The following is a 13,568-nucleotide window of genomic DNA, read 5'->3' as shown; positions in this document are numbered from 1 at the left end:
ATCATAAAAACTGAATCCCCCTACACCTGGTGTTATTGTCTTGAAATAATCTCCAAAGATCATTTAGAGCACTATCCTGAATAGGTACTACAGAGATGGGATAACAAGGGGGAAGGATGAGTAGAGAAGAAAATTGCTCTTAAAGTATTTTTAGCACACATACAGATTTTGCTGTAGTCCCCTTAGCATTCCAACCAACCTCCCTATACTGACAGAGCTATTAAATCTTTTCATGTTTCAGTGTGTATACAAACCACCAAACTTGCTTTATACCATTTAGCCCAGAGAGTCAAGAGGGATAATTTAGTCCCACCTAACAGGTGCTAATTTGACCTGCATCAAGGGAAGGGCTGCCTGTCAGGCACAATGCCTAGAGAACTGCTTCAGGGAAGACAGCTCAAGAAATAAATTCTTGATGCACCTATGCCTGCTCTTTAACCATAAAAAAAATGCATAGGAGAGACAGACAGAGAATATGTATGAGAATTATCACAATTACTAAGTAGTCTAAAACTAGTATGTAAGTGAATGTCAGAGACAAGAAGAAAAACAAACAAAAAAACCCAAACCCTGTTTTCTTTAACCAATGTGCAGGAGAAGGAAAATATAGAATACTTCCAGTTAGTAGATATTTAGACAATATAACAGGCTTTTCTTAGACTTGAAGGGGATGTATCTGAACTCTGTCAATGGTGGGAGACTGTATTACTGAGATTAGAAGCCTCAATATTTATTTTTTTGCCTCAATATTTAAAATTACAAAATTATGTTCAGTAAAATAAAACAGGATTTTTTTTTTATTTTTTTATTTTTTTTTGTCGGTCCTAGCCCTGAACTCTGGGCCTGGGCGCTGTCCCTCAGCTCTTCAGCTCAAGGCTAGCACTCTACCACTTGAGCCACAGCGCCACTCCCGGCTTTTTCTGCTTATATGGTGCTGAGGAATCAAACCCAGGGCCTCATGCATGCAGGGCAAGCACTCTACCTCCCAGCCCAAAACAGGAAAATTTTTGTGCTATATTTCACAATTAATTTTCACTTACCACTAACATTCATACTCTTTGCCTCTAGATCTACATCTGAGGCCAACATTAAAGGATGAAACTTTGAAGCCAGCTCAGGAGAAAAGTCTGCAAGACTTCATCTCCAAAATAATCAACAAAATACTGAGTTGGAGGTATGGCTCAGAGCAGCAGCTACAAGTACAAAAGTCAAGTGAGCACAAGGCCTTGAGTTCAAGCCCTGGTTCCAGAAAACAAAGCAGAGAAGGAAGAAAGGAAAGGAGGAAGGGAGGGAGAAGGGAAATAATTTCATGCTCCAGAAACACACAAGTATGCAAAAAATACATCACTACTACAAGGGTACTGATTAATTATTATGTAGTATCTAATTGCTGAGATACTATGGCAGGGTAATAAATAAGGAAAAATGTCTATGATATGTAAGTGAAATAAGTAAAATGAAGTGAGAGATGGTGGTGTACACCTTTAATTCCAGCACTCAAGAGTCTAGACAAGCATAGGTTACACTTATCTCAAAAAGGAGGAAGAAGAGGAGAAAGGAAAAAAGGAAGAAAGGTATTGTTATTATTATTATTATTACTTTGATCTTTTCCCATTTCCACAAATGAAGGAAATGGAAAAAATTCTGGAGTTACTACATATAAATTGTTAGCAGTGGTTCTCTCTGAGCCAATGGCTCTACAAAGGATATTCAATTTCTAATTTGCATATCTATGTTTGAATTTTCACAAATTTGCATTAGTCTGATACGCAGAAAAATCCAGGTATTTCACTTCCATTTATGATCCCTGGTTCAATATAAATTGTTCAGATTCTCCCTTTCTCATCTTTTTTTTTTTTTTTTTTTTTTTGGTTGTGGGGCCTAAACTCCACTTCCAGCTTTTTCTGCTTATGTGGTGTTGAGGAATTGAACCCAGGGCCTCATGAATGCAAGGCAAGTAAGCATTCTACCACTGAGCCACCTTCCCAGCCCCCCTTTCTCATCATTTTTAATAACACACCTTCTGATTTGAGGACTGGGGAAGTGGTGGGAAGCTGTAATAGGTAATATGCCTACTATGATGGATTGATTGATTCATTTATTGATTCATTCATTTGTAGCTCTTCCTACAAACATTTTCTTATTCTGACAGCATCAATGATTCTTCCCTCTTAGTTTTCACCACAGTCTCAAGAAACAAATTAAAAGTATGAGACTGCCTTTACCCCACCTGCAGAGCCTCCTCAAAGTAGTCTCAAGCAGCAAGCAGTGTGTGTGTGTGTGTGTGCACACGTGCGCGTGCATGTGCGTGTGCGTGTGTGTGTGTGTGTGTGTGAGATGGGACCTGAACTCAGCTTGGGCACTGTCCCTCAGCTCTTCAGCTCAAGTCTAGTGCTCTACCACTTGAGCCACAGCACCACTTCCAGCTTTTTCTGCTTATGTGATGCTGAGGAATCAAACCCAGGGCCTCATGCATGCAAGGCAAGCACTCTACCAATGAGCCACCTATCCAGACCAGCAAGTGATCTTTTTAAATAAGAACTTCAGAGCGGAAGTATAGCCCAGTAGTAGATTGTTTACCTAGCATGTGCAAAGCCCTGGGTTCCTTTCCCAGAACTATGGTGATGGTGGTGGTGGTGGTCATGATGATGATGATGATGTAAGATCTTTAAGATAAGATCATCATATCAGGCTGGGAGCATGGCTTAATGGCAGAGAGTTTGCCTAACATGCATGAAGCACTGGGCTCGATTTCCTAGTACCACATAAAGAGAAAAAGCTGGAAATGGCGCTGTGGCTCAATTGGTAGAGTGCTAGCCTCAAGCAAAAGAAACTCAGGGACAGTTCAAGCCCCAGGACTGGTCATGTCAACCTAATGGCTCCTCATCATTCAAGATCAGATAAAAATCACTTAATTAGCTTAAAAGACCCTAATCTCATTACTGTCACTTACCCAACTTCATTTCTATCTATCCTTTGCTGTGCTACAGATACACCAACAACCGAAGCAAATACCTCAGAGATGATGTTCTTGTCCCCTATGTTAACATTCATAGGATTTGTTTTTGCACTTCCTTCAGGTCTCTCCTCAAATGCTACCTCATCAAACTTTCTCTAATCACTCTATTTCAAACCACAAAGTTTCATCCTAGCACTCCATATATTTTTCAACACATTTCTCTTTTTGTCCATAAAACTTATAACATCTAGCATACCAGATGGCAAGTTTATCTTCCTCCCATTAGAATGAGAAGTTAATGCTGGTACTTAAACAGTACCTGGTACACAGGAAGTGCTTAGTAAATATATATTAGCTGAATGAATATATGAATAGATCACAGAGTATTTGGGGGGGGGGGTCTGGTCGTGGGGCCTGAACTCTGAGCCTGAGAGCTGTCCTTAAGCTCTTCAGCTCAAGGCTAGCGCTCTACCACTTGAGCCACAGTGCCACTTCCGGCTTTTTTCTTTTTGCTTATGTGGTGCTGAGGAATCGAACCCAGGGCCTCAGGCATGCAAGGCAAGCGCTCTACCACTGAGCCAATTTCCCAGCCCTCACAGAGTATTTTTTAAGCCCAACTCTCAGGATTTTAGTAAGAAACAAAGCACACGAAAGGTGAGCACTCCACATACCCTGAATCTCTGAGCTAACCTTCCCTTAACCTTGCCAAGTCTCTGTAAACCACTTAACTCTGCCATAACTTTGTCCCCTTTTACATTTCTCAATATTTGGTCTCTCTCTGTCCCCAGAAAAGAAAAAAACAAGTCCTGATGGAGTAGGGTTGCTGAATCTAACTGGCAACACCTTGGTCACACATGGATAATAGGGTATTGTGTTTAACTGGCACCATCTTCTCTTCATGGTGGAGGCAGGGAAGTCCCACCTCCCAGGTGAATTCCTAGAGGCAGAGGTGGGGACTTGAACAATAGGTTACAGGTACAGGATAGGCAGTCTTGGGTCAAGAACTCTCAAGCTTCCTGTGACCCTGCCCCCTGACCTGACCCTATTTAGGCTTAGACCAGCTCAGGCAGGTGTATGCCATGTCTTATGTCCTGTGTCCTGTCTCCTGGTTCTTCTCCAGTCACCATGGCATCCTACTTCAGCTCCCCATTGGAGCGTATCTGGTTTGTTGGTATTGTTTTTCTCCTTTTTCTTTCCTCCCTAGCTCAATGTGGCTCAGTTTTCTGACAGTATTAAGTGTATTCACAGGGCTGCAGGTCTTTGTAAGAGTGCACTTGCATTCGCCAGCTTTCTAATAAAGACTCCCAATTCAACCTCTCAAAATGTGATTTCTCTGTTTTCTCGCTGTAACAATGATTTGTCCATACTATTATGAAATTCTCTTGACTGTGGATTCTTTCCTATTCTTTATCTTTAAGTGCCAAACTTCTGACAAGTTCTTCTGAAAACTACTCAAAAGTTTATAAGGGTTTATTGTATCTTGACTATCAAAGACAACAATTCTATCAGGTCTTTAAGGGGCAACTTGTCACATCTTGCATTATGGGAATAAAGTAAAACTTTCTCTTAATATAAGGAGTCTGTCCCCATTTTTTTAAGAGCCTAAAATCATCCCAAAATTTGAAATGAAGGGTTGGAAAGGTAAGCTCAGGGGCATTTACCTAGTATATCAGAGGCTACAGGAAGAAAAGGGAAAAAGGGAAGATGCATCCAATGATGCTCATAACATCTTTCAAAAAAAAAAAAAAAAGATGAACCATATACTCACTCCAGCACTGAACACGTTACTTCTAAACAAATTCAGTGAAAGCATTCCACAGAAATTAAAAGAGAAAATAAAACACTAATGAGAAATGTAACTTTCAACATTTAGTTCTGATTACTCACATATAGTGTGAACTGTATCAAACTGAGACGGCCGGCATATCTTTAAATAGAAAAAAATACCAATAGAATTGACTGACAAAGATAATATTATTGAGATACCACACTCAATACCAACAAAATGGTCTTATAAAAAAGACATGACATGCCAGGACACGCAAGGAAGGTACAGACCCTGAGTTGCCAATGGACAGCCAATATAAAAAGTACATGGCCAGATGCCAGGGACTCCTCTAGAAGCTTCAGACAACCACTTCACAAGTTGTGATGATGACCCCACACTGAAACATCAGAGGAACAATTCTAGGTCCTGAGCTCATTGTGGAATGTGTCTTCCCTGTACAATTGTAGATAATGCCACTTCATTTATCCAACAAGTACTTATGGGGCCAATGATTCCCTATAAGACTAAAAGACATGACATAATGAGTCTTTGTATCTTTTAAAAGGCAAAATAAGATCAGTAATACTAAATAATAATAAATATAATTTCAATTCCATTTATTCAATTCAGTTGTCATTTACTGAGCAAGTACTTGTGTTAGGAAGTATTCAAGGTTATCAAGCACACAGACATAATTGTTACCCTTGGAGTGTCCACTGATGGAAAAGCAGACTAATAATGTCTTATTAGTGCAATATTTTAAAAAGAAAAAAAAAGTATCTTGCAGGGCACCAGTGGCTCATGTCTATAATCCTAGCTACTCAGGAGGCTGAGATATGGGGAGCATAATTCAAAGCCAGCTCAGGCAGGAAAAACCATGAGACTTATCTCCAACTAACCAAGAAAAAGCCAGAAGTGGACCTGTGACTCAAGTGGTCAATGCTAGCCTTGAGCAAAAAGGGGGGGGGAAAAAGTACCAGAGCCCTGAGTTCAAGCCCCAGAATGAGCATCAAAAATAAAAACTATAGTACTTCTTAAAGGAAAGTTGTGCTAGTTTTGAACAACAAATTAAGAACACAATGTAAGCCAGGTACCAGTGGCTCATGTCTGTAATCCTAGTAACTCAGGAGGCTGAGGTCTGAGGATCACGATTCAAAGCCACCCGGCAGGAAAGTCCATGAGACTCTTATCTCCAATTAACCACCAGAAAACCAGAAGTGGCATTTTGGCTCAAGTGGTAGAGTGCTAGCCTTGAGCTAAAGAGCTCAGGGACAGTGCTCAGGCCCATAGTCCAAGCCCCACGACCAACTAACTAAATAAATAAAAACTCATTAAAGCAGTTTTACAAGCAAATAACTAAAACAGTATTTCTCCTAGAAACATTGGGTTGGTTAAATCCCCCCCACCTCCACCCCACCACCAAAATTGCAAATTATCTATCAGATTTCCAATTTCTTTCTTTTTTTTTGTGCTAGTACAAGGTCTTGAACTTGGCTTGGGTGCTGTTCCTGAGCTTCCTTTTTGATCAAGGCTAACACTTCCACTTGAGCCACAATGCCACTTCTGGCTTTTTCTGAGTAGCTTATTGAGATAAGAGTTTCCTGCCCAAGCTGGCTTCAAATAGCAATCCTCAGATTTCAGCCTCCTGAGTAGCTAGGATTATAGGCATCAGCCACTGGCACCTGGACAGATCTCCAATTTCTTACACTGAGAAAGTTCACTTCTGGTTTTGGGGTGGTCAATTGGAGATGAAGTCTCACAGCCTCTCCTACCCAGGTTGGCTTTGAACCGTGATCCTCAGATCTCATCCTTCTGAGTAGCTAGGTTTACAATTATGAGCTACCAGCGCCTGGCATCTGAAATGTTTTGAAGGAGAAAGGTATTGTATCAAAGCAGAAATTTCAAATAATGTAGAAGAAAGGGTGCCCTCTTTATTATTTCTGCAGCATCAAAGGATCAAAATATACCTCATAACCTATCTCCCATTACAAATCCAAAGCACTAAACCCACTCCCTTCAAGCACAACCACCTTCTGTGAACTCCATTCATTTAGTAACAATAGTTACCTACCAAAAAAAAAAAAAAAAAAAAAACAGGCTTTGTTATAAGATTTAGCTGCCTACACAAAACAGTAAGAACACCTTTCCTTCCTTGCCATTTATCCTGCCGGCGGGAGCAGCCCAACAGTGACACCTGCTGGAGAAATAAAAGCAAGGGCTGGCCCATCAGCTAGAAACTTCTGACATCTTTCTTTTTTTTTTCCTAATTATTTTTTTTAATTTAAGTTTTATTGTAAAGGTGATGTACAGAGGGGTTACAGTTATATAAGTTGGGTAAAGAGTACATTTCTTTAGAATAGTGTTACCCCCTCCTACTGAGATTTCAGAAGGTAGATCAGCACTCGTTTATATATACACCTGAATGCAACCATTCAAGTGGTAGTCCTTCTCCAACACCTAAGCACTTAGAAGTAGATTTTACAATATACTTCATAGCGGGTACTGGAATTTGAACTCTAAGCCTCCTTACTTAATGGGCTTGACTGGTCAGTTCCAATCTGCTACTTGAATCAAACCATCAGCTCTGCTCATTATTATTATTTCTGGAGTCTCCGATATTTTTCTACCTGGGCTGGCTTCAACCCACAATCTTCCAGATCTCAGCTTTAGTAGCTAGGATTGTAGGTATGAGCCACATACCTGGCACTATACTTCATTTTTTTTTAAATCTTTTTTTTTGGGGGGACGGTCCGGTCGTGGGGCCTGAACTCTGGGCCTGGGCGCTGTCCCTCAGTTCTTCAGCTCAAGGCTAGCGCTCTACCACTTGAGCCACAGCGCCATTTCTGGCTTTTTTCTTTTTGCTTATGTGGTGCTAAAGAATCGAACCCAGGGCCTCAGGCATGCAAGGCAAGCGCTCTACCACTGAGCCACCTTCCCAGCTCTATTCTTCATTTTTTTAATTAACTGTCAATTTTCATGATATACCATATCCTGGCTCATAAAAAAAATAACTCCATAAATAACTACTATATTGATACTGTTGAGAGCTATGTGTTATTGCTATTTTTTTAAAAGAAAAACAAAATTGTTAACAAGAAACTACATTTTCTACTATACAATTTGTTTTTTCAATGCAGGAGATGCAGCATTCTAGGCAAGCACTCTATCACTATTAGCTCTATAACATCCATTTTCAAATGCTTAAATTTTTTTCTACTAGCATACATTTAGTTGTAAAAGAGGGGTTTTACTGTGACTTTTCCATGTATCCTCATCAAATTCCCAAATACTTAAACTTTGTTTAAACCACAACACAAACTACTTTGCACTAATAGAAAAAAAAAGTAAATGTTTTTGGTGCAATCTTACTAGTTTTTAAATCTTGAATGTCTCCATAGAGAAATTATGACTAATATTTTATGTGTAATTTTTGTGTTCCAGTCCTGGAACTTGAACGCAGGGCCTGGACACTGTTTTTGGCTTTATTGCTCAAGGTTAGCACTCTAGGGCTGGGAAGGTGGCTCAGTGGTAGAGTGTCTGCCTTGCATGCATGAGGCCCTGGGTTGAATTCCTCAGCACCACATAAGCAGAAAATAACGGAAGTGGTGCTGTGACTTAAGTGGTAGAGTGCTAGCCTTGGGCTGAAGAGTTGAGGGCCAGCAAGGAGGCCCAGAGTTCAAGCCCTATGACTAGCAAAAAAAAAAAAAAGGTTAGCACTCTACCATCTGAGCCACAGCTCCACTTCTGGCTTTTTTAGTAGTTAATTGAAGATAGGAGTCTCATGGATTTTCCTGTCCAGGCTGGTTTTCACACTGTGATCCTCAGATCTCAGCTTCCTAAGTAGCAAAGATTACAGGTGTGTACTACTGGTGCCTGGCTAAAATTAAGTTTAGCTCCTTAGATCCTAACTTTTCAATCCTAATATTTCAATTACTCAATAGTCACATGTGACTAGTGGTTACTATATTGGACAGCACAGATACTGAACATGTTCATCATCTACAAAGTTTTACTGGACAGCCTTGCTCTAGAGAAACACTGTGAAGTATGTACAGACAAAATTATATGACGCCTGGTTAGAGCAGTTGGTAAGTAATATAGATGAAAGAAGGCTGATCAAGCCTTGATGAATGAAAGTCAGGTGATAGGTTTACAGAAGTTCATTTATTTTTTATTAGTATACAATAGCTTATGGGGGGAGGCGGTTCATTGTGGCATTTCCACCCAAGTAAATAATGCATTGAGATCAACGTTTCCCCCATTCCATTCCCATGTCTTTAAATAATGTCAACAAGTTTCATTGTTCTACTCTCTTTTTTCCTTTTTCCTTTTTTGTGCAGATACTGGGGCCTAAACTATGGGCCCTGAGTTCTCCCTTCACTTTTAGCTCACAGCTGGCTCTCTACACTTGAGCCATGCCTCTAGAGTGGCATTTGCTACTATAGACTTTTTGCTAGTGGACGTGTGGCTTAAGTGAGAGAGCACCAGCCTTGGGTGAAAAAGCTAAAGCAAGAATGCAAGGCCCCACGTTCATGCCCTAGTACTCACTCACACACACAAATAAATAAAACAATAAAAAATAAACCCCATGAGCCGGGCGCTGGTGGCTCACGCCTGTAATCCTAGCTACTCAGGAGGCTGAGATCTGAGGATCGCGGTTCAAAGCCAGCCCGGGCAGGAGAGACCGTGAGACTCCTATCTCCAATAAACCACCAGAAAACCGGAAGTGGCGCTGTAGCTCAAGTAGTAGAGTGCTCGCCTTGAGCTGAAGAGCTGAGGGACAGCGCCCAGGCCCAGAGTTCAAGCCCCACGACCGACCAAAAAAAAATAAATAAATAAATAAACCCCATGATATCTAATACACAGGTATCAGTAACTGGCATCTCTATCATCACACTGTAAAGCAGGAGTAGGGGACACATTTTCTGCCAAGGGCCATTTGGATATTTATAATATCATTACAGGCTATACAAATTTATCAATACAGGCAAGAAGCACTGTCTGTCCCATCACATACCAAGTGATGCTGTGGGGATGTTCCCCACTGCTGGCACTTGGTGACTGCTTACAAGAGTACCACATGAAGAGGTACTATTACAGTAGGATGGACAGAATCTGACTAGAAACCCACAGATGAGAAATGCTAGATTTCTAAGGCAGTGATTTAAGATAGTCCCCTATCTTAATAAACTGAGTGCTTACTATATGTGAGGCACTGCTAGCTGCCTTCTCATCTATCTTGATAAGGAAGAGAACAGTTTCAGACCTCTAAGGCAGACTATTCAGAAAAAGAAAATATTCTGAAAGCAGGCACTGAGGACTGTTCATCAGGGACTGATCTTACTCATGCCAACATACTAACACTGTCACTACTCCATCTACCTTTTACATTCAACCAAGCCTCCCTCTGCACCTCACTACTTGCCAACTACTATGCATATATCATGTACTTTCCCATTTAATATGTGTTGTTCTACGAAAATAGAAAGGCCTTTCCTGTTCCAAATCTTATCCAGTATTCAATACTGGATCTTACAAACCATTGTTTGATAATACTTCCCTTTCTCTGAAGTTAAGACTTTTTAAAATTATGGTGTTTGGTTTTTGTTTAGACTACATTTATTATCAGTGCTGTACAAGGAAGCATTTGATCACCTACACGTTTGATAAATGTCATGTAAATTTGTCTTGCCTCCACAACAACACTACATATTCCAGTAGGCACAATGCCTACCAAGCAGTTGAAAAACTGTAACCATTCAACTAATGTTTACTGAGTGATGTTTAATACATCCTCCCAAAATGACAAGAACAGTAGGTGCTAATCCATACTCCGACCTTTTTTAGCTTATGTCAGAGAAATTTCACTTGCTTGAATAGAGATAATCAGAGCATTTTACTGTTTAGACACATCTGGCATATTCTGGGAATTGATGATTATACTAGAGTTGACCTTTCTAGATCTCAGAAAGAAGTCCCTAGTAAATCCAGATAGATGTACACATAGCCGTACAAGAATCATACAATGGACCACAACTAATCCCCTTCCATCTCTTTCAAAAAGTTGGCTATGATATCAACTCATGTAAAGGCTTTCCTTCGATGAATTCTTTTCTTCCACCTTGAAGTGAATAATCATTTGGAAGATCCATTCAAAGAACCTTGGGGCTAGAAATGTGCTACAGTGGTAGTATGTTTCACATGTACAAAAGCCCACAACAAAGAATTTGAACTGAGCAACTAAGATCCTATACAAAAACCTATCTGTAAATAAACTTCTTTTGAATTTTCACTGATGTACATATATATATGTAATTCTTTGTCCTTTGTCATGTTGCAGTGTCTGAAAAGGTAAGAATTAGGAAATGAACACAGCTATTCAACGCAACACAATTGAAGAGCCAGTATGATATACTAATCTGAATCAAAATGGATGCTCATTCCTTTTTTCCAGTACTCTACTAGGACATTTCCTACATAGACAATCTTTCAAGAAGGTCAAAAAGCAGGACAGAGAAAGCCAGTGATTCTATCTCCTTATGCCTCTTTAACACAATCTATACTTTGCTTTCAAGGCTAAAGTTAGAGCCTTGGGCTTAGCCAAAAATACAGCTAGCACAGCAATTGATTCACACCACTAAGCTCAATCCTTTCTCTGCCACCAAAACAAAATTTTCCAAGGGGGAATGGTCAGAACCAGATGTGTGGGCCCTAGATATTTCAGAGAGAGCCACAAATCTATAGGACTGAAAGAAGAGATACAAAGAGAAGAGGCAGGATTATAGAAGATGACAGGAAAGCAACCACTTACCTCCTAAGTGAATCTTCCTCAGCACTTTCCTCAGGCATATCCTGATGTAAGGCCTCCTGTGATACAGTTCCAGATCTGCTGGACTGGGTGTAAATTCTTTCCCAGTGGCCTGTCTCCTGGTTAAAGGCCACCCCCACAGTCCTTTCCTCCTGTGGACTAGCAGAGCTGCTCAACTCCAGCCTGCTGGAGCTAGGTGTTTGGCCCTCAGTTCGCTCAAGAGATGGTAACTGGTTGCCACTTGATGGCATGCCCTCAAAGGTGCTTGGGACCTGCCAGGAGGAGCTAGCCTCACCAGATGAGTAGTTAGGTGTGGTTCTTTCCCAACGCAAAGTATCGTTGTTGAAAGTCAGGAGATTGTGGCAAGCACGGCAACGATTGAGGTGGCCCCGGGACAGGTTGGAATTGTTCTCACTACTGTGAGGGGTGGGCTGGTGGGAAGGGCCTGGCCTCTCAGATTCGATGTTATTGTTGAGCATTTCCTGGGCCTGCTGAGTCTGAGGAGTTTCCCCATTCAGGCTCTGGTCCAGCTCCTGCAGCCGGTCATACTCCAAAAAGAAACGTCTCAGGTCACACTGAAGCTCGTGGCGAATGCTGCCAGAGTTGTTCTGGCTGGAACTGTTCCCTCCATCTGACTCAGGTGCCAAACCTGATGCTGGAAAACCCCTCCCTTCTGTAGCTGAAGTGTACACCGATGCCTGAGAGCCACCTTCCTGTTGTCTCAATACAGACAGCAAACTTACTGAAGAAGCACTGGTCCTAGGTGGGGGCATAGATTCTGCCTCAGAGCGTGAGTGCAGACTAAGTACTGTCCGGGTCCACTCAGATCCTGTCAGCCCAGGAGCTAGTTCTCGGTGATACCTAGAAGGATGGCTAGACAAAGAGCCTCCCAAAGAGCGTCGGGTAGGACCCAGACTGAGGTTGCGGAGCGTGTTGCCAGCAGTGCTGCTCTGGACCGTACTGAAGGCAGACGGCCGGTTCAGGAGGCCCTGGTCCTGCTGCGCTGATGAGGCCTGCTCCAGGGGGTGGAAGGGCTCGGTCTGTACAAAAGAAAAGGAAGGGGTAGTAGCTCTGGCAGAAGCAGGGGGAACACTGTCCTGGTGTGGCAAGAGGGAAGGAACTCGAGTGCCAGCGCAGCGGCTGCAAAGGCACAGGATCCCAGGGTGTTGGCAGCACTCAGCTGTGGTAGGGTAACTGACCCGCTGTCGGAGCCTGATGTAAGCGGAAGTCCTGGGGCGCTCCATGGAGGGCTGAGGGGGAGGCGGTGGGGGTGAGGGGGTAGCAGAATCTTGCACTGTGCTTTGCTCTCCCACCTGGATGCCAGAAGAGCGGGAGGACAGCATGTGCAGGAAATTGTGGAGGAGAGGTGTCCGGCGAACTGGCTGTGATTGCAGGAGGGCACGCTGGCGGTAGTGGGATAATTCTGTTCCATCTATGGGAATTTCTGGCTCATCATCACCCTGCAATGTGGCAGCATGAGGCAGCAGGTAGAGCAATTAGGTAGAACACGCAAGTAAATACAGAAAAACTAACACCTGTCAATCATCCAAGAACCACCACCTTTATAGACAGGCTCCAAATTCAGAAATATTAAATTGTATTAATTATTCACTTCCAATTAGCAATACATGAGTACAGCTGGCAAACCAATGTCTTATAAAAGGCATCTCCATGACATAGAAGTAGTAAGGGGGAAAGAAAATGTTAACCATATATAGGAATAGGAATGACAAGCTATCCAACATTATCTGGTAATGACAAGGTTTACTTCCAGTGAGATGATCACTAAAGTGTTTTAGATTTGACTCTCAAGATTATGGCTATAGCCTGTTGCCGGTGGCTCATGCCTGTAATCCTAGCCACTCAGGAGGCTGAGATCTAAGGATCACAGTTCAAAGCCAGCCCGGTAAAGTCAGTGAAACTCTTATCTCCAATAAATCACTCAGAAAACCAGAAGTGGCACTGTGGGTCAATGATAGAGCCTTGAGCTGAAGAGCTCAGGGACAGAGCCCAGGCCCAGAGTTCAAGCCCCA

General features: G+C 42.0%; 1 protein-coding gene across 7 annotated transcripts in view; it reads right to left on the bottom strand.

Annotated features, from left to right (window-relative positions):
- Positions 1 to 13,568, bottom strand: part of Ambra1 (autophagy and beclin 1 regulator 1) — a 221,610-nt gene that overhangs the window by 165,086 nt on the left and 42,956 nt on the right. For 3 of the 7 annotated variants that reach the window (XM_070032460.1, XM_070032461.1, XM_070032462.1), the window contains exons 7-8: positions 12,849 to 12,995; positions 11,539 to 12,575 (exon numbers count right to left, since the gene is read on the bottom strand). In XM_070032460.1, coding sequence (XP_069888561.1) covers positions 11,539 to 12,575; positions 12,849 to 12,995 — 1,184 coding nt within the window. Of the gene's footprint in view, positions 1 to 11,538; positions 12,996 to 13,568 lie in introns of all 7 variants that reach the window. The other 4 variants (XM_070032455.1, XM_070032456.1, XM_070032459.1 and 1 more) reach the window with 2 other exon arrangements.

The sequence above is a fragment of the Dipodomys merriami genome, unplaced genomic scaffold (assembly GCF_024711535.1).
Source record: "Dipodomys merriami isolate MVZ:Mamm:240054 unplaced genomic scaffold, mDipMer1.0.p SCAF_21, whole genome shotgun sequence".
Lineage (NCBI taxonomy): Eukaryota > Metazoa > Chordata > Mammalia > Rodentia > Heteromyidae > Dipodomys > Dipodomys merriami.
The sequence above is the reverse complement of the archived record's forward strand: the minus strand, read 5'-3'. Positions and strand labels throughout refer to the sequence as shown.